Source organism: Pholis gunnellus (genome assembly GCF_910591455.1).
Source record: "Pholis gunnellus genome assembly, chromosome: 16".
NCBI lineage: Eukaryota > Metazoa > Chordata > Actinopteri > Perciformes > Pholidae > Pholis > Pholis gunnellus.
In genome coordinates, this window is record NC_136543.1 from 6,783,392 (window position 1) to 6,809,515 (window position 26,124).

Sequence of the window (26,124 nt, forward strand, 5' to 3'; positions counted from 1 at the left end):
TCAGTCTGCTCCTCAGCCTAGATAGGACAGTACAGTATGTGGACAGACACGGGCGATGTAGGAACACCTGAAAATGTGGCGCAGTTGTAAAATTGTATCACAAATTGTAACCTCAAAAATTGCCATTGAGCTGAATCAACTTCCCTGACTCTGCAAAAGATTTTAAGTTTCACAGTCTCAACTCGAGGTCCATTTTTAAAAGCTGCTTAAGAGCTTTTAATCATATCCCATGATTTCCATCAGCAGATGGAGTCACCGGATACATTTACAAATCGTATGGCTCAGGCGTGATCGTTCTCCCTTTGTCCTCCCAACTCACAAATAAGTAAGTAGCCAAGTTTCCATACAAAAGGAAACACAAATGAATGCGTGTTTCCATCCACTCTTGTTACGCCACGATTAGGAGTTGGTTCATTGAGATTAACAGACGGCAGCCGGTGGCGCTCATTCTCGGGTGCTGTTAAATCATTGCAGAAGAAGAGGCAAGGAGAAAACGGCTCCAATCAAACCTGAAACCTTAATTTGAGAACGGTTATCGTCTTCTCATTGCTCCACACAGATTTGATGTTTTTATCTCTTTCGGTGGAAATGTCAGTGGACCTTTTTAAGCCACATGCTTCATGTGCATCATGATTAAATCCCTAAGTCTGTTTCCTTTGCACTTTGCATTTTGCACTCATTAATACACCAAATTTTCCACCTCCGCCTAGCATGAAAATGAAAGAAAGTCAGAATAGTTATACAAACTGCGTACAAGAAACACAGGAATGTATTTTGCTGCCTGTGTGCAGTTCACATTTCATTCTGACATCACCACATTGACAGGGTAAGAAAGCTCCTTCCTCAATAAAGCAATAACTTAAATGCATGTCTGGACACTCTTGTCTCTCTGGCTGGAGCTTTCTGTAGATTCTCATCAGTTCCCAAAGGAGAGTTCGACCTTATTCATTGCAGTTCCATCAATCTATCGGAGACAGTTTCGTCTGTCAAATGATCCGGTTACAGTGGTTGTTGTTCTGGGAGCTGCTTTCAAAGTCTAACTTTAGTTGTCCTGGTTTCAGTTTCAGTTGTATCCAAAATGAGTGTAAAGGCATCATCAGGTGTTAGATTTTGGACAGGGTGAGTGCAGAGTAAACTGTGCATGCATGGGTTCAACATTACGATATGAATCTTCTTTATTAATTCATCACTTTTTGGTACATGCTTAAAGTATCGTGATATAGTTTGTGAGCAGCACAGCATAGAAGAATGCACTGAGGAGCATCAGTGGCTGTGGAAAACCAATAGAACATAGAAAATTAAGCACTATAGATTATTTCAAATTTAAACTGAATCCAGATTCAATATTGACAGTTTTGTGGAATGGATAGATACAGAATGTAGCTTTGCGTTGCATTAAAGACCCGGCTTGCCACCGACAAAACAAAACCTAATGTGTTTTTAAATGTTGAATTATGGTTTCTTCTAAGTTTAATGTCCCTGCATAATGGTTTAATGGTTTATTTCACAACCTTCTCTACATTGCCAGTATGTGTGTGTGTATATATATATATATATATATATAAATATATATATTTGTTTATATGTAAGAGTAGTGACTTCCACATCAGTTCACATCACACATGCAGGTGTGCTGCAGAATGCTGCAGGTGTAATTGGTTGCGATTAGCAGCCGGATAAATAGACCAGTAACCATGTGAAACTACAGCACACAAACAACACAGCGGGGCAGACTGTGGACTTTGAGTGGGACTGTAAATACTGTTTACTGTGTGTGTGTGTGTGTGTGTGTGTGTGTGTGTGTGTGTGTGTGTGTGTGTGTGTGTGTGTGTGTGTGTGTGTGTGTGTGTGTGTGTGTGTGTGTGTGTGTGTGTGTGTGTGTCTTTGGCTTTAAACTCCACTTCAGTAGTATTATCTTGATATAAGGTTGAAAATGGTTAAACTAGTTGCATCTGTGTTTGTATTTGTGTTTTCAACTATTTCCATGCCCTCCTAACCGAGGTTGTGACTGATTAGCTGCTTGTGTGTAATTAGCGTGGTTCCCTGTAGTGCAGAAAGTGACAGGTCAGCAGCTGACCGTTGCACCAGCTACCCACGCTGCCTCTCTCAGGGCCAAGTCCGCCCACGGTCGAGTGACAGCAGAGCACCTGTGAAGCAGCAAGCTTCACAGGTTTTTTTTACCCCTGAGCTTGGTCTCTCAGGCAGAGTACACTTCCTGTTTCTGTGTAAGATTAGAAGACTGGAATCATTGCATGTAAATTTACAAAAGGCCGAAAATGTATATCCTGACTATTGACTGTATTTTCATATTTGAATTGGAAGGGTAGACTTTGGTGTCCACATTGCATTGCATACTCTCTGGCGTGTTTAATTGTACTCTGCTGTGTCGGGACGCCAACACAAATCTGAACGTCACAAGGTCACCGCAGAAATCTCCTTACAAGTCAGTTCTGCCTGCAACTTGAGTCTCTTAAGTCTTATGTTCTTCAAAAGTGACTTAATCTTTGAATGTTTATAGTCATTTTCCTTGATTTCTCTTTCCTCCAATGAATCAATTTGTTTCAAAGTTTATCTTGAAACCAGGTTTTATTTTTCACATTTTCCCCCAAAGAAATCTTGAAACAACTTCATTTTTGTTGGAAATAGATTTAGTTAGGTTACGATTTTAAAATGAGGTTTTCAGGATTTGATTTTAGATTGGAATGACTTGATAAGAGAGATTCCAAAAAAGCTTTTTCTGACATTTTTCAGATTTTTGCTCTTTTTGTCAAATACTGGATATTGCACATCTTTAGTTAAATCAATATGAGAGACAACTGTGGTAATGTATTAATTCTAAAGGGTCACAAGCCATAAATATTGTGACTATGTGATGTATATTGACCCTACCTCTGATACATCTTTAGTTTATTTCCGATTTTAAGCATTACAACCCCCTTTATCTAACATGTTCCTCACTCCTGAGCTCCATACTTTCCTGCATCTCTCCCCTCCATCACTTCCCCTCCTTTCCTTTTCCCCTTTGCATTTTCTTGCTCTGACGTCTTCTTGTCGTTCCAGTTTATTGAAACGCTCGGGGGCTTTGTGCCAGTTTTGGAGGACGAAACCTCAGCGTGTCTTATGTTCGCACTCCTGAAATGCTGTTTCCTTTTCTGCTTACTCACGGCTCGTGGCTTAGCCTTGCACAATGCAACAGTGTTCCTTCCTGTAAGCTGATTATGCTCTGTTTAAACGATTAGCCAAGGACCTGCCTACTATAACTCCCTATTTAGTGTTTGGATGCATCCAATCACACGGAAATGCTCTAGTTTTTATCTAAATGTGGTGTTTCTACACTAAGAGCTACCCAACGGAGCAGAATAAACGCCTAATCATGTATGTGACATCGTCTCACGGCATGTTGGACATAGATTTGATTTCCTGGGTTACCGCATAGCGAGCAGCAGCACTCCCAAAGAAATCGAAGGCCGGTGGTTTCCCTCACAGTGAGCAGTGTCCCGGGGCGTAAGCTGTTTATTTGATCTATTTTATTTTCACTCTCGCTGTTCTGAGGGTTGAATCTCCGGTGCCTCGTCTCTCTCCGCGCTGCTGTAAACTAATGGAGAGTAAAGACAGGAGAGAGAGATGCTGCTCTGACGTGGCTGCCTGTGTGAGCACAGAGGTCGGCGAACTGAAGAGACAAGAGTCACAGAGGGGAAGCGACGGAGGCATCGCAAGTGAAGAATGCGATGTGACTTTCACAGAGAACAAAAACAAAACGACTAAAGTGACGACTACCTTTTTATTTAGTTTTCTTCTATATAACTTGAATTCACAAACCTGGTGGTGGAAACTACTGTGTGTTTGCATTTATGGGGAAGCAATGTTTTAGATTAATAGGTTGACGAGACGGCAAATAATTAGGTTCTCTGGAAAATGATTGATTTGTTTGTTTTATCTCTTTAAACATGTGAACGCAGAGATTACCCAATAGGCTTTATTTCAGAGAAAAACATGCCTTTACCTGCACTCTTAAAACAAGTGGTTCTATATTGAACCTTTTATTATAATGATTATATAATTATATAAAAAATCTTATTATTAATGATAATATTCATGCTAATAATAATAATAATAAGAACAAGAAGAATATTTTTTTCCTTTATATGATTTTGCTTATACTAAAGAAACGGGGAAAATAAATGTTTCTTTTTTCTGTAGAAAAAGTTTAATTTGGGGAATAGAAACTTATTGAAACTTTTTTCCCAAGGATTTTTAAGAGCATACTCTTCCTTTTACATTATCATGCTTCCTCCACATTTAAATCCCCACACTACTCTCTCTCTCTCTCTCTCTCTCTCTCTCTCCCCCTTTCTGTGCCGCCCCCTGCTCCCCCCCCCCCCCCCCCCCCCAGGGCTCCTCATCCTCTGGTCGGACCCGTAGCTTCTCCCTCCTCCCCCACCTAACCCCATCTTCATCCCCGGGTTCTCAGAGGCACCTGAGCCACGTGGCCTCACCCAGCAACATCGTCACCATCACCCACCACAAATCTCCGGCTGCAGCTCGGCGGGCCAGGAATCTGTACCCGGGACGGCTGCTGGAGGTCAAAGAGGTGGGTGTCAAAGGCATAACAGTATTAATTTAACTCTGGGCCTCGAGACTTCAAATTCAACGGAGGGAGTTTGTTTTTGTGTTTGCCTTTTTAAAAGGGGTTTCACAGAAAGGTAGTAAACAATTGGAGCTGGGTTTACCAAGGCAACATGACAGTTATTACAACTTGGGTCTTATTTTGATAGATTTGGTCGTCATTTCTATCGGTTGTTACATCCAAATTCATTGCTGAGATCTGGGAACACTGTGACGCAGCAACAACACAGTTGTAAAAATCTCTCTTGCACAGAAACGGCACACAACTAAGGCTAGTGTGGTAGATCGGAATGTAGGTGCAGGTCATGTGAGCAACGGGAGTAGCCTAGCTAGCTTTCCCCTAGCGAGCTAATCTTACTGTGCAAGCTATGATTCAACTGATGTACTGTAGCCCACACTGGATATGAAGATGTTGTTTCATGCATTTTTTTACGTTGATCATTTTAAAAAACAGATAAATATTTGAAAATGAATTTTTCTTTTTTTTTGCCTTTCTACTACGCCATTTCCTCTTCTTTATATAATTATATAGTCTTTTTGCTGACAGACTCACACATTAAAGAATTTGAGGAGACATTTAATGATAATAGAGATGAAACACAGAAACTTTTCCAAAATGATTGTGTTGTCGTGAATATTCACAAATGGCATATTTTTTTTTAGAAGTTTATTTCTGTCGTCATTTGAACATTTGACATTTTTTTTATTTACATCCAAATCCCAGTGATAGAGTGCTTTATTGGTCAAAACGTAATACAAACAAACACAGCAGGTTAATTAACAAGCTTTACCAACGTTTCCCTTTTCAAGGACAACTGCGTTGCTTCTCTGACTAACTTCTTACGAGCTAGAAGTAGACGAGCTCGCCAAACTACTGAAAACTAGCTTAGTCTTTGTTTGGCATCCATTGTAACCTTGCTTGTGGTCCCTCTAGTCTTCCATGTTTGGATATACTTCTACTGTTAAACGTTTCCAAACAAGTTTGTCTGACCATGAGGTTTGTTTAAAGGCTGTATCATCGTATGCCTGTTGGATGGTGCTCCATTCCCAGATCTTACCAATTAACTTGATTTTGCTATGAACAATAAGTATAATGAACAAAAGAAGTTGTAATAAACTGGATTCAAAACCTTAAATATGAATCACACAAAGTCTTGCGTTTTAACAGAAAACAGTTTTGTCTGATCACTCTGTATTTGGCGTGGCCTTCAGAGTCTCTGCACTGGTCTCAGGTGGGACACTGGTGCAGTGAGTTCAGCAGATATTTCTGGCTTACTTGCAAGCTTGACAGCGACTGCAGTGTACTCAGTCTTCACTGTAAATTCAGCTTTGTTGGCATTTTTATGGTATATATCAATACTGATTAACATGGCCGGTGACAGAGTGAAGAGCTCGTGGAGCTTATATTGTTTAATCGGGGTCAGTGTGTGCGGCACCCAACGTATGAAAGTGTCCGTGTGTGCAAAGAAGATAAATTGTGCCAGCAAGCTCGTCCATATGGAACATTTGATATTCCTGTCCGTGGCGTCCTGCTAATCGCCGAATGTATGCATTTTGATTTTACCACCGTTTCCATAAGAGCTTACATTTACAGAGCTGCAAGCACATCCTGAGTTAATTAAAAAACCCTCCACTTGAAATTTCCAATCAGTTTTTGATGTAGTTTGAAGTTTAAATCCTCATTAATTCTCTCCGCCTCGGTCACCAGACCTGTCGGGTCCGGTTACCACTTCGTCCTCATCTGCCACATCTCCATACATTCAGCACAGTCATTCACTGCTCTCTGCTTATCTTTTAAGAGAGAATAGCTTTTGTTCCCGTCTCTTCTTAACAGCCAGCCTGCTGATGATGTGTAGTGATTAATTGCCATAGATTGCACCTGAAGTTGGGTTTGCGAAGGTGAAAATGATAGACATGATGAAAACGTGATTTTATGCCCGACTGGCAAACTATAGCTGTATAGCTGCAGCATGTTTTGCTCTCACGCTTTTTGGTTATAGTTGAAATGTGCTTTTTGGATCATTGCCAGGCAGCCGCGCATCTGGCCGCTGAATTATGGAGATAAGATGACTTAGAGGTAAGGAAGGAGGAAGAAACATGGACAAGGAGAGACAAGAGGCTTTCAAAATGTAAAACACTACTTCTCCGTGCAAACTGTTGGCACAGAGGAGAAAAACAGACTGCTGACACGGGAAGAGGTCATGTCGGCCATCGTGGAAGATGTTGATGGATCCAGATACTTACTGACCTGATTTGTCCTTCAGCTGCTCCGGGTCAATAACATCCTGGTAGTTGGTTCTCTGGCTGCGCGAATCTATTCAAACCTTTTATTGAAAAAGTGTTGCAACTCATGCATTGTCGCCACTATGAATAGCTTTGATGCAAAATATTCACAGGCGTGTGTTTTGCGTTTTCGTGTTGTCTTCACACCCCGGTGTGCAAAAGCCTTCACTTACCAATACCCATTGAAATGCTGGAACCAGTGAATGTTTGCCATCTCGGCATAAATCTTCTTCTGTAACTATTTATTGTTCATCAGACGTTTTGAAGGTTACAGGGATAAATAAGAGGACAATCTTCCACTTGTAGCTATCTGATCCTCGCTGTGGAAAAACAAAGATGGCTCCCATTTAGTTGCACTCTCAAACTGGGACAAGGCAGCTTTGTATGACGTCTCCCAAATAGGGCGTTCTAATGCATCACATGAACAAAAAAATACTCTGCTTTCCTAATAACCTGTCATGTAATTGAAACCTCACAGTGGGATGTGAGCACTTGGCGTCTCCTCTGCTATAACTGGTACAGTGAGGGGGTAGACTGCCACGCTATTAGATGAACTGTGCATTGAAAACTTGGCAATTACCTCAACGGCTCGTCGGCTTCTTTCTGCCTTGTCACTCTGGTGACACCGCTGGAGTAGCATCAATATTTCATGCAAAGATCTTTATTTCCTGGCCCTTCTCGCTCATTGACGACCTGGCGGGCTTCAAGTTGTTAAAATCCCCGCTCGGAGTCGCCACGCCGTGCGTCTGCCTGGTCTCGCTAAGAATATCTCGCCTAAGTGATTCACTCTGTGACAGAAAGAGAGCAAATCTCGTTCGGTGTGAGCGGAGAGTAATTTGTCACCTCTCAGGAGCAGAGTCTGTCTCAAGTGAACCGGGGGACAGTTTGAGTAAATACAGAGCAGATGGTGCGATCGTTATACAAAACAAACACTCCTTTTTGGTGCGTGTGTTTTATCCGCAGACGGAGAAAACAAGGCCCTCCGTGACGCGTGATTCATTCTGGTTTAGAAGAACTGGGTTTCCGCTTCGTGCAATCTGACTCATGCGTGCCGTCATTTAGCTTCTCTCTCCTCGTCCACTGTTCCTTCTCTTCCTCTCTTCCTCCCTCCCTCCTCATGTCATTTTGTTGTTCTACTCCCTTTATTCGTAACGGGCACATAAACCTGTCTGGCGGGGATGGCACAGAGCCGGGGGATGCTCGAGCCAACAGTAAAGGAGCGCGCTTGCACTGTGATTTACGCAACACTGGACGCGGTAGAGACCAGAAAGCTGCCGCGTGCTGATTATCAGTGGATTTATGGTCAAACGGTGGGAACGTTGTGGTGTACATCGCATTTATTTTCAGGTCACTATGGCTGATAATATTCATGAACACTACTCTGTTCCAACGCGCCCCCCCCCAGCTACAAATACAACTTTGGCTCTTTTTCAAACAGTCATGGAGGGGGAAGTGGTCTTTGCACCTCAGTGAATCTCCACATGATCTGTCTCCTCAGCTCTGCCCTGTTGATCTCCGACCCGCCCGCACTCACTGAACCATCCTGAACACCAGACAGGAGGCTGAAACACACAGTGTGAGCAGCAGCAGCAGCACAGAGTTAAGGTTCTACTTAGGCCCGTCACGACAATAACGCCATCGACGTATCGCACACTATATGGACACGACCTCAAAAGTGTTTCCATTGCCGACTTATAATACTATTGGGCCATGACCGTGATCATTTTTGTCACAAAGCCGGAGAGTCCTTTGTATTTGTTTTGGTTCTGTGGTTTTATTTAATATATTTATTTAGGATGTTTATATTCACATTCCAATTCCACTGTCTGAATATTCCTAAAAATGCTCATTGAAAGAGTGTTCTTGCATTATTACGCTAAATCATCATTATATCAGTGGCATAAAATTCTCCTACAATGACATTGTTTTGTTGCAATTATTTTAGACAATACGATAGCAGCATCTTACTCTGACACTTGAAATATATTCAGTGTGTAGACTAAAAATCGTCCTTGTTAACTAGAAGCAACAGTTCAGATTCTCATATCTCTGAAATGTAACATTGAAGCGCCAATATATTGGTGAGGTCCTGGTTTGAATGTTCAGGCCATTGTCATGCTGTCACCTCCCATCCGTCTGTCCATCCATGCATGCATCTGTCTTTCCACTGGCTGTGCGACAGTGGGAGTCAGAGCACATTACCATCTCTCCTCAGCCAGCTTGTCACGGCTGATGTGAACTCATCAAACGCCTCGACTCTCAGCGCAGCAGCACCACCGGGCACTTACGCTGCAGCAGCAGAGCTGGATCAGCGGGGTTAGGCTATTTCTGGAAGCATCACTGGTCCGGTTGGCTCCCAGAGAGGTGTGTGTGTGTTTGTGTGGCGGGAGCTGCCATTACTGTACATCCACTGACTTTGCTTTGTAGCAGATGTCTGCTGCAATTATATGTTCCTTCTATGTTCACGTCTAACAGCGTGACCTGCATATACACACCAAACAATGACAAGGAATACCAACGATATATCTATTAACGTACAGAGAGCGATATTATTTACAAAATCAAGCTTAGCTTTTGTCTATTTTTCAGCTACAATTATGAGCTAGTTTGTATTGGAAAATACAGAAGAAGAAATTTGTTTTATATATATGAAACATTCATATTTAATGTGTATATCTAAGCATAACATTTGAATACTTGAAGGTGGCTCTGACTCTTATTATTGACCCGGTTGTCCACATGAGACCAGGTTGTATTTATGATGTTCACCTACAGACTGTTTTACAACACATGTTGTGTGTGATGAAGCTTAGATACCTTTATTTTATAGTTGCTCTCACTCTATCTGACCCCATATATGCTTGGTTTTCTCCTGCTTTAAATTACTAATGTGTGTGTGTGTCTCTCTCTCTCTGTCTCTCTCTGTCTCTGTCTCTGTCTCTGTCTCTCTCTGTCTCTCTGTCTCTGTCTCTGTCTCTGTCTCTCTCTGTCTCTCTCTCTCTCTCTCTGTGTCTGCACACACACACTAATCCTCTCCACGTCTTTCCATACTTGACAAAAAATGTCACGTTTGTCTTGCATTAAGAAAAGTGGCTGCATTTTACTGAGCACCATAAAACTCAGTGAGCTGTGTTATTTCAAAGCACGCTATGTTTTCTTGTCTTTTTTTTTTTTTGGAGTGACTTAAGGTTGCATAGCAACACGTTTAAGTAAATGTAGGCCCTGAGGCAGCTCTGATTTCTAGTATTACAAGTCCACTTAGGATGCAGTTATACTTATTCTTCATTTCCTCTTTCTGCTTGCATTTCATGTTTCATGATATATATCCTGGATATTAAGCAGAGTGATATTGACAGTTTTGCAGCTGTGCTACAATTATCCCATTACTTCAATATGTCAATATATATGACTATACATATGTACATATGTAAAGCAATACCTCACCCAAGTCATCGCAAAAACACTGAAACTATGTTCAGCTTGGATTCACTGCAGACACACCGTTACCGTTCCTGGGCAAGTATCCTTATTTGTCTCAAATGCAGTATTGGTCAGACTATACTATGACTTTTATTTGTGAATGGCAGTTTTCATGACTGAAAAGGTATCAAAACATCTGTATGAACTTCCATCCATATTCTCAGTATTTTAAAGTCACATCTTCACCAGAAATCTCTACAATGAATTGCTTCTCTCTGTCTCTGGAACTCCTTTAGTGATAGGTTTGTGTGCATTCTATAGCAACTTTTTACCCAATTGCTTTTTTTTAGCCAAAATCCAGAATTTTTGAAAAATTATCAATGCTCAAGCATGTATAATCTCATGCTGCAACAGATTAGTCCGATTTTAATTCATCACCTACGCATAAAAAAACAACCATTGGAGGCAAACATTTGAGCTCCATCTGCCATCTGATGTTCAATTCAACATCAGACCTGAATAAATAGCTGAATAATTGGACAGCTTTAAAAAAATAAAAATAAAATATGTCTGAGTGATGATGCATGGAGACAGATGTGCTATTAAAGTGTGTGTGGAGGACGAGGGTATGTGAAGCCATACAATATTAATGAATACAACATTTCCAGGCTGATAAACAACCAAGATTCATTAGCCTCGAGAGCAGCGCATTACCCGCAAGCGAGAACCGACTTTGTCTTCTTCCTTTGTGATACATTTAGACTCCGAAAGGTGAGTCATACAGATATAACTCTCAGTAAGAGATGTTTTGTGTTTCTGTGGGAGCGCAGGGGAGAACCTTTTGTTTTTTGTTGTTTTTTTGTTGGAAGAGTTTTAGCAGCTTCTTTTTTTGGCACTGCCGTCTTGGAGCAGATGGTTGTGCCTGTAGTCAAGACTGAGGTGACAACACTAGAATTAATGCTAAGTTGTGTCACTTCCTACGCACAAGTAAGACTGTATAGATGTATGAGATGGTGCAAGATACTGTGTCACATTTCTATCCTGCGTGTATCTGCATTCTTGGTTGTGTTGATGAATGTCGTCTATCCAAACAACCTCTAAATTGTAAATAGCTAATCTTATTTTAAGGATTTGATGACGTGTCTTCTGACAGTGAAACACCAGTCTTGCTACTAATTTGGTCTGCAATTCATGAATCAACATTTAAATTGGACATGATGTTTTTTTTACTCACTGTCAACTAATCCCATGAAAAGACCCAAATCAACTGTGTTACTACATCTCTCAATACTTTCTTTTCCTATAGGCCACGCGTGTATAGTTTCATCACCTAAAAAGGCCAAATCATTTTCAAAAACAGCTGGGCATTGTAGTTTTTAGCAGACGTTAGTCAAAGAGGATTAAATGGTACATCCTTTTGGGACTATTTTCAGCTGCGGATGAATACGCCTTTGTTGCACTACTTTATATGTATCCATGGGAATTGACTCAAAATAAACTGCAGTGCCCATGTTCTTTTTAAATGACGAAACATATCACCCAGTGCAACTGTGTGACTCATTGATGTGTCTTTAGTTTTGTTTTTTGACAACAATGAAGGTCTGTGGCACAGAGGAATAAGCGATATCATTGTCTGGTTTGGTCTTTTCACAGGGTTATGAGAAAACCCTAAAATACCAACAATGTAATTACCCACTGAAGTTATTGTTCCTTAAAGTGAATGATTACAAATAGTCAGTTAGAGTTAAATGGATGGTTTCTTTAGTTTATTTTAATTAAATGATATATTGTAACTTCCTCACTGGTAGTGATATTGATTTCCTAGCCGTCCAGAGACCAGGCTGGTTTTTTATTTTGCACTGTAGCATATTATATTGTCTGGTAAGGCTGGCTGAGAGATGCAGCTACAGGACTCATTGTTGTTACCGGAGTAACAAATAACATAATATGTAAAATAATCCATTCCATCTCTTTAAACCAGTGGCTGATGAGTTGAGTAATGTGACTGTTGATTATGTATTTTAATGCTGCAAATCCCTGTTGTCCCCCAGGTGATGTCCCAAGCAGAGGGCCAGCAGAAGAACCTGGTCCAGTCCATCGACTCTCTGCCCACCAGAGGGCCTCTCTCCTGTCTGGACCAGGACCTGCTGCTGCTCAAAGCCACGTCGGCCGCCACACTCAGCTGCCTGGGAGAGTGCCTGAACATCCTCCAACAGTCCCAGAGCCACAACCAGGGACCACCTGAGTCCCACGCCTCCCAGTGCAACTACGCCGCCCATGGAGCCCCCTCCGGTGAGTCCGCCCCTGGCCCCATTCCAGTGCTGCTACTGGAGCCCCCAACCCCTCCGTCTCCCCCATCCCTCTTGTCTTTCCAGTCCCCTCCTCCAGAGCCCAGCCCCAGCGGCAAGGGCCAGCTGGGGCAGCTGGGGCAGCTGGACTGTGGCTCTTGTCCCTGCCTGATGGGTACCATGAACTTCAATGTTTGTAGTAAATGTTGTTGAATGTTTCATTTGTGTGTTAATTTGTTTCGTTCCATTTCTGTTTTTTTGTCTTAGTTTGTAGTTGTCACTGTTGTTCTTTGCTGTTATTAATAATTAATTATTGTGTCTCTTCAATCTCATCAATTGCGTTGAAATGACAATAGTTCCTTAAAGTGGTAGTGCCGAGAACAAGCATGAATGTGAAGTGTGTATGAACACGGTTTTATTGTCAATACTCTTTACAGAATCCGTGAAAGCATTTCAGACTGTCTTCCTACATGCATGTCAGAAAATAATCAGTTCATGTGCGAGTGAGTAAACCTAAATACTATGACTAATACTATGCACTTTTAAATCTCCTCAAAGGATTAACTCTTTGCCAAAGGAATCCACACTGGTGCCTAAAATGTCAGACCTCTGCCATGTTTAACCCGCTCTGTGCCAGATCACTATGGATCCAATAAAGCTTTTTCCATTCAAACGATTTTCAGCCTGAGGGTGGTTCTATCGGCATAAAAGCAAGTAGTCGTGAACAATTAAGACCCCAAATACAGAACAAATGGTCTTTGTTAAGATGATGTCAAATCCTTCAAAAGTTGTAGACGGATCTGATTTTCCCAAGTTCAGAGGAATATTTATGATCCATTTACAGTTTTCAACAACACCATAAATGTGTTCTCCAATAAAAAGAAGTAGAGCTGATTTAAAGAAATACTCCACTGAAACTGTATTGAGCACCAAACACTCGCTGTCCGTAGGACTGGAAGCTGGCTGGTGAAAATGTATAACTTGCTTCTTTTTTGGAAGATGTTGTCAACTGTAGTCAGTTTGGATTCACAGCAGTTACAATGGATCTGACCCGTAAGTCAAGGCCAAAAATCTTGCCCATAGAAATGTCTCAAACACCTGCAAAGTAAACCACATATCTGCTGTTGACAAAACAATCCCACCTCAAAGTCCGTTTAGTAGCTTTGCTGGACTTTTTCATGGACTTACTGTACAAACTTAATGGTACTAAATAGCTAATAAAGCGTTAAATGTACTACTTCTTAATTGGCAAATATTGGTAGAAGTGGAATCTACTTTAGGAGTTGTTTGAGAAGTTTCTGTGGATGTTTCGTCTTGGGAACGCCTCGGGGATGCCTGAGGAAGAGCTGGAGGACGAGGCTAGGGAGAGGAATGTATGGGATACTTTACAGCGTAAAGTGGATGGATGGTTTTTGATGCATGTTTTGTTCTGACTTCAAGGTCCCTGTTGGAATCCATTGTAACTGTTGTAAATCCAAACTAACTAACAGTTACGATCTTTAAAGCCCTACAGGTGCACATTTTCGGTGGAGTATTTAAGCCAAGAAGATGTGGTCCACCTCCATTTATGACTTTTGGAAAGTCTTTGTGGGTCTGGGTTTTGGGGCGGGTGCCGGATCCCCGCCAATCCGCTGGTCCTCACAGTTTGTCGGTCTTCTCTTTGCGCCAACAGCCATGCTGCCCTGTACCTGTTCATCAGACAGGGGGTGGTGTGGAGTGGGACCACCGGGCCGCAAGTACAAACCTCTTTCCTTCCGCTGCCTGGCTGATCAGTCCTGTGGGGGTCCAGCTGCTCCCCGCTTCCGGCATGTACCCCCCACACCTCAGTGAGGAGTTTTTTTGTTAGGATCCTCGGGTTTTGCCACTGATGGGTAGTGTGGCCCACCGGCATGAGCAGCATCCAGATTTGGTACAGCTGATAAAAGGAGTGGCTGGCTGGTCGGTTGGTTGGTTGGTTGGTTGAATGGTTTTGTTACGCCCACACAGGAAAGCTTTGCCACTGCATGGGCAAGATAACTCTTTGGTAGAGAGCCGAGCATGAGGTTGGACTGAGTTTGGCTGGCACGTTAGTCCCTCCAGGCTCCTGTTACTACAAAACCAGAGCAGCTGGTCTGAGTCAGCTCCAGCGATTGCAAAGACGGTCAAAGAACTTGAAGGATCTTTGTAAACTCCCTCCAAAAACCGGCCAGTCACAAACCAGACCGCATATTATCAGCTGATCACGGAGGCTCTTCGCTGCTCGCTCTAGCTCCCCTGTGTCACTGCAATACAGAGCTTGAAGCCCAACCCTCTCTCTTTCACCCCACACGCAGAACATTTTCCTTTAAGGTAATTAAAATCCATAAAGGAAATTTACTTTGCAAACTATCCCCCCCCCCCTGCAGTTTAACATAAAGAAACATTTTATTTTTTTAACAGAAAATTAAAGGTACAAGAAGAATATTTAGGGTAAGAGTTGGATGTGAGATCACAAAATCTATCGATGTCACAGCCCAGAAATGGAAGGTGGAGCCATTGGAAAAATCTATTGCATGAATGTTTGTCTCTCCACTGTTCGATCGGCGACGGCCATTTGATTCGCCTGCATGTCTCTATCCAATGGCCCAGACATCAATGGCTCACTGAGTGTTTCTACTTCTGGTGCTTTATTGTGACATCTCAGAGAAAGCGTCAAAGTATGCCATCAATTGTTTGTAAACCAGCTTCTTGTAAATACTTGGAACATTTTCCAGAAATGTTTCCCCTAAAAAAAACCCATCTTGAAATGAACTCCCAGGATCCTATTAACCTCCAAATGTCTTGAGAATAACCTTTTCAAAAAATTCAGTTCTCACTTTAGTTACAACTCATTCACACTTCACTCGCCTTTAGGCAGGGCCACCCCTGCTCCTGTGTCCGTTGTATATGAGTCCAGTATTGTCGGAGGAGGTCCACGAACACTTTCCAGGTTCCTGTCAGTCAAACTGTCAGTTGACCAAAGCAGAGACCCGGCCTGAGGGCTATTTCCGCTCATTTTGTCGAGACACTCGCCTCAGGCTCTGCAGCATGTCGACCTGTGTCAGCACAGCTTGCTTCTCACTAATGGATATCAAAGAACGGCCTCCTGGTGCATTAGACTTTTAACCCAATTTGAGCTTTGGGGCCCGGAGAGGAGAAGGGCCAGTGGCACCGCTCCATCAACAGTACTTTGAAATGTGATCTACTACTGTGATGTATATCAGACGCTTTTGAATGAGGAAACTCGCAGCTTGGTTTTTGGGAGTGACGGTTAGTCTGTTCACACAGGAGACGCAAAGGCACGATCGGCGCAGTAGCTCTGCGTTAGATACAGTTTAGGTGAAGCACAATGTTAGAAGGCTGTCAGAGTAGTTGACTGAAGTTGATGTCTGTTTTTGAGGCTGTAGTGTTGTTAAGCCGATATCCAGTAAGGAGCCTTTTAGTCAGTATTGTAACCATTGGCTCCTACTAAAGGTGCAATGTGTAAGATCTGGCCAGGATTTTAGTTTAAGACATTCAAACTAACATTCAGGTTACAGTGTTAACATCCATGTGTTGTGTTGCAGAGATATCTAGTGAAATTTGTTTGGTCATTCTCGCCACGAGGAGACTATACTCTGCCAGGAGGAGAGCAGGTGGCGGTTCTGGAAGACAGACCTTTTAGATGGCGGGTTAGCTCTAGCAACTCTCAATCAGCCAGCGCATACCCCAGCGCCAGGAGTCGCAGCTGGCCACGGCGCTCGGTCTAACCTGTGTAACGGCAGCAACAGAACGTTTGCTGATCCGGCGGGTAGTTGCAGCAGTGTCCCTGGATCAGACCCCCCGCGCTCGGGTTTGCAACAGCTGAGTTTGAGTTGCTACAGCTCCGCTGACTGAAGGTCCGTCTCCCGGAGCAGCTGAACGCTCTCCTCCCGGCGAAGGAGTCGCCATGTGGTGGAAAGAACGACACAAAAATATGAATTGTTTTCTTGTTTCTGCCAATTTGGATTTAATCCAATAAAACATAACTACCAAAACATAGACGGACCGTACAGTCTCTGGTTAGTGTCAGAGTAAAGATGACTGGCATAAACTCGGCCAACGCCACACGTGAAGATTATAACTTAGCTGTAATGGATGACTGTAAATATGTTTGGAGCATGTGGCCAGATCTTGCACACTGCACCTTCAGTAATACAGACCTTACCACATTATGTCATTTTGTAACGTACTGACCTGTAATTCTAACTGAGGCTACTTTAAAATAAGCAATTGCTAGATGTGCGGCTGAATTGTACAAAAAATATCTTAGTATCACAATATTGCACATAATTGGAAGTTCAGAATCTTTTGAACTTTGAATCATCACCTCTGACAGTCCAGCTACTGTAGGTGAAGATGGTAGATGTATTGATTTTTAAATGACAATGATACAATAACTGGCGTGAAGTTGTTTGAAGGCTCAGTTACAGCATGAGACAGACTGTACAGGATTTCGATTTATGATGTGTCTGCAGAACATTTCATTGCTTGTTGCTCAGAGTCAAAGTGAATCATCATTTCTGTATGTCTGACCTTAGCTGAGTCAACACAACAGAAAAGGGACAATGAACAAATATTACATTTTAACAGAAACACACACGAGAGCCCACAAACAATTTCCTGATAGTCTGAATCAGTAACAACAATCACTAACACACCCTCAGTCCAGCATCATTCATAAAAACCTTAATACTGAAAGTCAGAAATGAAGATGCAGAGTGTGATAGGGTTTGTCTCTCAACGTCCCTCTTTCATTCTTATTATAAATTTCATCAAAACCAATTTGAGCATTAATACCCAGAAATCAACGGTACAAATTAGATGAACGTAAACCCCACGTATCTCCTCCTCACTGTTGTTACCTTTTGTTGTTAACTAACCTTGTCGGTTTTCAGATGGTGTTCCTGTGTGGACTGTACCAAAGTCGCCCTCAGGGGAGCAGTGGAAGAACGGAGTTCTGACTCCTCTACGATCAGCCGAGCCCTCACCGGCCTTCAGGAAAAGGAGTCTGTCCCATGGTGCTGAGGTGAGAAACGCTACGTCGCGCTGTCAAATATCACCTCGGCCCTCTGACTTGCTCCTCCTTCTTCCCTTGTTGTCTCGGTCTGTTCGAGATCTGAGTTTATAGATTAGATGTAAGACCCAGACCCCTGTGGGGCTACACAATACATCTAGGAGATATGGAAACTGTTTATTGCGATTTCTAGCTAGGAGAGTGTTTTTGACAAGTTAAGGATTGTTGTTGATGGCTGATGGTTGTCAAGACAGGTGTTGGTGGGATGGTTGTTAAAATACACATTTTATAGTCGTTTGCCTGGCGCTTTTGTCAATGTTGCAGGTGCATGCAGCAAGGCTGAAGTGGACATTTTTTCTCGCCATGTTTTGCCGCTATTGGATAATGACCGGGTAGCTACAGACAGGAAACATGAGCAGAGAGAAAGGGGTATGACATGCAGCAAAAAGGTCACCGGCTAGAATTGAGCCAGGGACATTACATTTAAATGGTGCATGTTTAAATTATAAGTCTACGGGGATTTATTCCCACTGAGAAGTTATTCTTTGTTTTTCAATTCTAGCCTTCTTAACAGACCACATCAGGGAATGCATTTGCACAGACTTGAAACTTGTTTGCTCAGGATCGGCGGTCCATCACAGTGAACGTTTCACCTCCTTTTTATAGGCTAAAGTTATAGTATATTCTTATCACATGACCAAAAGGCTACGTGCAAGGTAGGAAGGAAATGGTATGAAAAAATCAGAATGAAATGAACCACTCATTCATTCCAGTGGACTGAGAAACAAATCTGTACTAGTGATGATGATCCAGTGGTTTTCTGGATTTTCTTTTCATTCTCTCTCATGCTTGCTCTCGTCGCCCTCGAAGGGAAGCACTCGTCGCTTCTGAAAGTTTTAACAGAGCTGCTGTCAAATAAGTGGGTCACAAAGTATAGAGCTGGAAGTGAGCCGATCTCAGGAGGGGGGCTTCGTGAATTCCTGCCCTGCCTGCCTGCCGCAGAGAGGGGCTGTCTGACTGTCCGGACCACCCTGTGTCAGTCACAGGATATTGAGGCCAGATGACGTGAATGTGTGCCAGTCGTGCGGAGGGAAAGGAGGGCGGGTGAAGGTGTGAGGCAGGATTAGAGGGCTTTGCTTCATGTCCCCAAATGGAAAGCAGACATCTTAATAAGTTTGTTAAAATGCTGATTAATAGCTTCAGAGGACAACAACCGCCCTAAAGGAAAGAATTTGTTTTTGTTTTATTTTGGTGGTGTGTTTCCCTTGTTCTCATGGATACCTTGGAAGCATGGATTGCTTGAGCTTACATCTAATTACTACCAGCCACAGCTACAGCAGGTATTGTTTTACTACTGAAACATTGTTTCAGCTATCCAAAACATCAGCAGTAAATGCTGTGTTTTATTCTCAGTCTTTTAGAATCACCCCTTCACCCCAAGTCAGTTTTTTTGGGTAAAAACTTGTTTGAGGAAAATGACATTTCTTTCTCTGACATTTTTATCGGAACATCAAATTGCAAAAGTAGGGAATCTGTAGCTGAAGAATGCAATGCAGGCTAATTGTAGCATACGGATGATTGTTTTGTATTTAATGCCTTCCAAAGACATACAGTATTAGATTGCTAGATGTATCTCGTTTTTTCTCCCTAACTTTTCTGCATTTCCCTGGTATTTAATGATGTAACTTTATTTATATAACTCCTTTCAAGAGCAGAACGGCTAAGTGCCTCACAAAAGAAACAAAAAAGTTATAACATACAGTTATACATAATTACAGACTTGGGAAGATTGAAACACCCAAAAATAGCAGCGGGTTATACCATAAACAGAATTCACTAAAGCCTAGACGTCAAATTAGTTACATCGTCCCTTATGCCCGGAACAAGTACACCTCCATTCAGAACATCCTGCAACGTCACCAATATAGACGTCACTTCCTCCGGCCTGGTGACGTAGATACCTCGGATACCTGTGGCTGTGGAAATTTCACACGACTGAAATGAAATAGTTAATATATATTGAAAATAGCTTCGGTGGTCTCCATCCAGGACCTTGATTTAGTAGTTGAATATCAATAAAATGATTGGTAAAGTCCCCAATACTGAGCAAAGAGCGACATCTCCAGAGCACAACGTAGGAGCACAACTGTATTAATATTGAACTTTAATATCGGTTTGTCTAGCACAGCCCTATACTAGCACTCTGATGGGTATTCTTGATTTTCAACCTGTGGCGAAGTGAAGAGTCGTCGTTCATGTTGTTCTTTTTGAACTGAGCATCTTTGCTCCCTACAGTTTGAAATGGTACTTAACTTGGCTGAATGCTCTTTGCAGTCCACATCGCAGGGAACTACTGTCAGATTGGAACGCAGCAATAGTTGACCTGGAAGTAAAATGATCATCACTTAGAATGTTCCACCCTTAAATTGCTACACTTTGCTGTAGCAGAACAGAACGTTCAAATAGAAAAACAGCCGACTCCTTCGTTTCAGCATCTTGTAAACACAGGGTCACTTCTCTGTTGCACCTCTGTCACATGAATCACATTGATCCTTTTGTCGTCCCATTATTCAAACACAGCAGAATAATGGAATCCTCAGCCGTGAATAACAAGATGAAGATTAATGGGGGCGAGTGTCATCTCGGCTGCATTTACTGCCACGCCCGCTCGTAATAGCCTTTTTTTGTGAAATGTTAAACTTGTGGGGTTACTTGTCATAAGTCTGTTGTTGAACATTCAGGGAGCCGCCTGTTAAAAACTCGCGTCAGATCTTATAACGGGCTGACTTCTCGGTTACATCTAACCACAAAACGATTTACAGGGGCCAGGGAGGGACATTTTACCCGTCATGTGAGCAGCACCCTGCCTGACACGAGGGAGTTAACTGTGCTGTCAGCGGCCTAATCTAGAGGCACAGAGATGTGATCTGTCACGTTAATGATCAATGGTAGAATGGGTAGTGCGGCTTTGCAGTGTCAACCCATTTACGGCTAATTGTCAAGCTGTTCAACATGCTTCATGATGCACAATTAGGAGCAGATGAGAAGGGAGGGCAGCTCATAATGGTGATTTGGCACCTTTTAAAGACATCTCAGACAGTGTTATGGCAGTTATGATTCAGGGGGCCTGAGCCAGCCATCTGCATTGACATTCCTGCCACTGTCGGCATGTTTCTGCCCACGAAAGTGTGCTATTAGGATACTGTGCTCCAGTAATGAGGAAGGCCAAGTCGTGCCTGTCATATGATATGTATATAGACCAGTAAGGGACCTGCAGGAAAATGAGGAAGACCTGCTTTTGCATTCTTTCACAAAACGTTCACGTTACCTCGAGAAACATTTTTCCTGTGTCACACCAGCAGCCGCAAGAATAATGCTTTTTTAATTAAGCTGTTATCCCCACAAGCTTTCTTTGACCAGAAACATTAAAGCTGCATTTTATATTAACGCTGGAACGAATGCTTCTATGTAATGTAAAATGTGTTGGTTGTGTTAATGAGCCCACAGAGAATCATCACGCCCTCAGTTTGGTGAAGTGTTCGTCGTCCTGCTTTTTTTTTAAGGGTTGGGGGGGGGGGGTACAGCACACACTTTAGTGCTTTAGTTCACTCTCACTGCTCGCAGCAACTGATATTAAGCTACTTTCACTGCTCAGCACCACACTCCAAAGTTAGCAGTTAGCTGGTGAACATAGTGGGGCGTTTAGCAACTGAAGAGACAGAGTTGGTGGAGTGTGAACTTCAATTCATCGAGTGGCAAGAAATACGAGTGAAAAAGAAACGCCCATAAATACATCAACTTTATAAGAGAATGTTATGTAAATGTTGTGTATTTAGCTTGTTGTGCTGCCACAAGAACATGACATTTAATTACATCTATGCAGTTATGCAGACTTGGTTTAACTAAAGAAAATTTCAAATATTATATATCATATACGAAGACTTCTCATGACCCTTATTTTAGAAATGAAAAGAAAATATACATGCCATCAAAATCAACCCCTCGGCTTCTTTTTTATTTCATATATTACGGTTTAAACAATGTCAAAGTTCTGCTTACAGTTTTGACTTCATGTTAAAAGCTGAAATTCTAGTTTTCTTTTCCAAATATGCCATATCACTAACTGTCATCACGAAATAGAAAATCAGTGTCGGTGTCATTTAAAGAAACAAAAAAAAGGAAAGCAGATGTCTCATTTTGCAGTGAGGAATCTAAATCCAGACCTTTTTTTTTTACCGCACCTCGTTACTGCTCTGCAATATTTTGCACTTCCCTCTTGCCTGCTACTCTCCTCTGCCCTGCAGCCTGAACCAGATTTCATTACAGCCTTCAAAGATGCTCTGGCCGGCGTTTGAAGAAGAAGAAGGGCAGAGAGGCTGAGGAGAAGCAGAGCAGACTGCAGAGGAGCATTTGTCCATCTTTACACGTTTATAAAGCATAAACCAGAGCCACAGTGCAGAAACAAACGAATAGGTGCAACAAACTAGTATGAATACAATAAGTGCAACAAACTAGTATGAATACAGTAAGTGCAACAAACTAGTATGAATACAGTAAGTGCTAAGTGGAAGGCTCAGGGTAGCACTTCTTGAATAGGTGAGTTTTGAGAGATGGGCAGCGACTCTGCTGTCCTGACGTCAGTGGGGAGTTCGTTCCACCGCTGTGGGGCCATGTGACGACTCCCTGTCCAGGCAAGAGTGATTGAATGTTGTGTCTTGGCGTGAAGGAGATGAGAAGGTTGAGATTTTTGATTAAGTTGATTGTATCCCACCTCTACAGGCTAAACATGGTGTTTAGATAATGAAGGAGAGCGAGAGCAGCGGTGTTCTTGGGATGATAATTTATCTAGTGTGTGTGTGTGTGTGTGTGTGTGTGTGTGTGTGTGTGTGTGTGTGTGTGTCGTTTGGCCCGTTAAAGTTAAATCTGGTAAGATTGTTATTTTGCCATCTTGTGGTAGGGAAACACAATGCACATAGAGTAAACTGCTAAATGCTTTGGGTGAATGAATGAAGAGGTTTCTGATCAAGACTGTATGGTATTTGATATGTGTTCGTATAGTATGCAGCCAGCAATAGAAACAAGAGGAAGTGCTTGCCTTATTTATGGGTTTAATGAAATGTTTAGTCTTTGGCTTAGTATTTATTGGTTAGATGTCCCCCCCCCACCTCAGTTATTGACAAAATGTCTCGCTACGCTCAAGGTCAATTCCTGATCTAATCTCCAATTTCTAATCTTGTTTGCCACTTTACCTATTTCCCTGTAATCCCGTGATTAGTGACGAGTGCAAGGAAGAAAATACATTACCCCAGAATAATAAAGGTCTGCCGTTTGAATTATGACATTCAGTCCTAGTATGCAGCCGGCAAGAGTGAGCAATGGGGCCTGTGCATGACTGTGGGAAAATGGAGGAGAAATGTCTCGGGATTGCAGAAATCAGGTCGGTCTATGCATTTGCAACAGCACCAGTTCACTCCCACATGTTCGACTGTATAAGCTGCTGTTGGAGAACAGGAAGTTAACGGCAGACCGTCAGTCAGTTTTGTATTAACAGAGAAAAGTAGGAGAGTCTCTTACTCCACATGTGTACCTGTTGTTTGAGCGCTTTTGTTTCTGATCTGTAAAAGATTGATTATTGTACTTTTTTAACATACTTTTTTTTATTAAAAAGCCATGTAAAAGGTGGATATTCTCCACAAAATTAAAAACAGTATAACAGCTAAGACAAAAAAAGATTGGTTGTATCAGAAGAGATTTCCTTTCACTCGTGTCCTAACAACTCTTTCCCCCCTTTCGTCTCTGAGTTATTGTGTCTTCTTTGGTCCAGCAGAGGGCAGCAAAGTCCTCTGCTGTGCAGCTCCACTTATGTGTGATTTAGTTTGTGTTAGGCTGTTGCACTGCACAATGAACACGAGGCAAATTGTAATACTTTAGCAGTGGCAATGACATCCGTGTCTAGTAAATCGTTGTATTTGTAGCTTAGCATGTGTGGCCAACTTGCAACCTACTATGAAATAATGCATTTTTATGAACTCATTTATTGGAGCTAAATTAATACGGATTGTTTTGCTTCTAAACGTGTTGACTACAGTCAGCCAAAGTAATAAAAGGGGATTACATGGTGGCGCCTTAAGTCTTATTAACAGGCATAAAGGTCCCGTCAGTCCCGGAGTGAAAACATCAAAGAATGGCCTGTTCTCAACGTCTGAGCTCAGTGTGAAAAATATCAACCCATGACTCTGTAATCCACTCTCTTCACTGAACTCAAGATATTGATTATGGAACAGGAAATGTCATATGCCTGCTGGAAAATACTTTCTCCTTTTGTCTCTCACCCCACTTCTATGAGAGCCATCGCAGTCTTCAACCCTTTTTACTGTGTTTCAGACGCATACAAAAGACATTTTGTTTCTATGTTGTTCCTAACTGTAAGGAATCCTTGTTGCTTAAATGTTTCTCAAAGCTGCTCGAAGAAAACTTCTGATGCTTAAACCTGTTTTTTAGTTTTTGCACTTCTTGTCAGAGAAAGAGCAGTTCTTTAGAGATTTCCATCTTGCTGTGAGTTGGCAATACTTAATGCTTCATTGGATAATTATTCAGGCTGCAAACAGAAGCTGAGGAAATCACAGTTGTTGGAATATTACAGAACAACATGAGAATAGATATTTATATATATATATATATAGTATATTGTGCTGCCGGCATGTCAGTTTAACACGTTGAGTCTCAAAATGTGAATTGCATTTTAGAAGAATACTCTTATAATGTATAGAATACATTTAGCATTGCACTTCTACAACATTGTCGGACCGATGATGGACAGTAAAGAAAATGTATGCAGCAGAACTGCTTACATTACCCACAATGCAACACCACTGGTAACAATTTGAAGATTCGAGTACTTAATGCTGCATTCATTATATAATATTGGCAAAATAATAATAATAAGAACACGTATAAGGTCCCTTATTAAGACTTGGAAGGGTTCATGAATAAGTAGCATTAACCTCGTCTTAAGTACTATTCAATTACTTTCATAACTATGATCAAATTGTTGTGATTTGTATCAAAAACTAATTCTGTTAAGATCATTTCTCTCTAAATTCACGCCCCACAGTTGTTTTCCTTTTTAAACTTGTAGTCTTCAGCCCCGACCGTCACTGCCAACATTTGTCGGATGAGTTCACCTTTAATATGTGAACATGGCATGAAGACTTGACTACAGACAACAGCACGGTCTTATAGTTTCGTTGTTAGTGTCTCAGAATCATTGATGTGTTGGTGTTGTTTTGCTGTTAAATAGCTCCTTTAACTCAAACATGGCCTCAGGATGACTCACCATGAAATGTCGTTTCCTTTACCGTTGTGTACGCATCTGTGTGTGTGTGTGTGAGTGACTTACCGCTGTGTCTGCGCCGACTTCTTTTTATCTATCTTCTTCTCATTAGATGCTGTGCTGATGAAACTGCTGGTTATCATTTATACGTGAGGCACTGAAACTCTAGAGCCGCACGTGCCTCATTTTATTTCTGAAGGAGAAGTGGGAGAGATTTGGGAATTCGTGATTCTGGCACGGTGTTGTTTCGCTTTCTCATTTATAACCATTCAAGCAGCGCATTTCTCAAGCCTGAGCTTTATTGTGTGGCAGATGTGCCTTGTGTTGCATCTGGGTCACATCCCACTGCTTATTATAATTTCTTTTTTTTCCAAGCTTTGCATCTCCTGGTTTTTGGTACCTTGAGAAAAGATGTAATTTCACTGCTTCTGTCACCTTTCATGGCTTTCGTGCATTCACTATTTTGCTTTTGCTTCAGTCTGGTAGATCGCGTGATCTGCTTAACATTTTACTGTGTCTTGAGATTTTTTTGTGGTTGTAGGCGGAAAACCCCTGGGCTGATGTAGCTCTGCTATTTCGCAACACAACCAGCTAATATAGCTTTTGAACCCGCTGTTAATCAGTGTTGTGTCTGTTCTCTGCACAAAATGTTTAGTGTCCCAATTTTAAACTGCAGTCTGTTCAGACATCTGTGACCATAAATGCCTTTTTAAAGCTGCTAATTAATATAAAATGACTACAGGTCTCATCACATCGCTGCCAACTTGTTGCCTTGAAGCAAAAAGCGACATTTTAAATGAAAAATATGACCCTGGATGCTTCTGTTTAGCTGAGCTGCTACCTTCCCGTCCCACTGGAGTCGGTAGGCCTGTTATTAGTAAACAGTATAAATGATTGTGTACTTTATTAAATGACAGATGCAAGGTAGAAATAACCGGTAGCTTTGTGCTAAATGCCAAACTGGAAGCCGTTAGAAGCTTCCCAGTATCTCCCTGGAAGTTGACATTCAAAACACACCTGACATTTAACAGAGGAAGCTGAGTTTGAGAAACACACACACAGTTGTTACTTTAGCTGTGAATCCATCAGCTTATTAAAAGCATCTTGCTCCTGCAGGCAGGGATTGTCATTTGACTAAAGGA

The 26,124-nt window shown here is 41.9% G+C and overlaps 1 protein-coding gene across 1 annotated transcript in view; it reads left to right on the forward strand.

Moving 5' to 3' along the window:
• osbpl10a (oxysterol binding protein-like 10a) overlaps positions 1-26,124 on the forward strand; it is a gene marked incomplete at its 5' end in the record, with an annotated part of 59,798 nt that overhangs the window by 20,476 nt on the left and 13,198 nt on the right. The window contains 3 exons of the mRNA XM_079176377.1: positions 4,394-4,591; positions 12,381-12,621; positions 17,531-17,661. Of these exons, the coding sequence (XP_079032503.1) occupies positions 4,394-4,591; positions 12,381-12,621; positions 17,531-17,661 (570 nt within the window). The remainder of the gene's footprint in view (positions 1-4,393; positions 4,592-12,380; positions 12,622-17,530; positions 17,662-26,124) is intronic.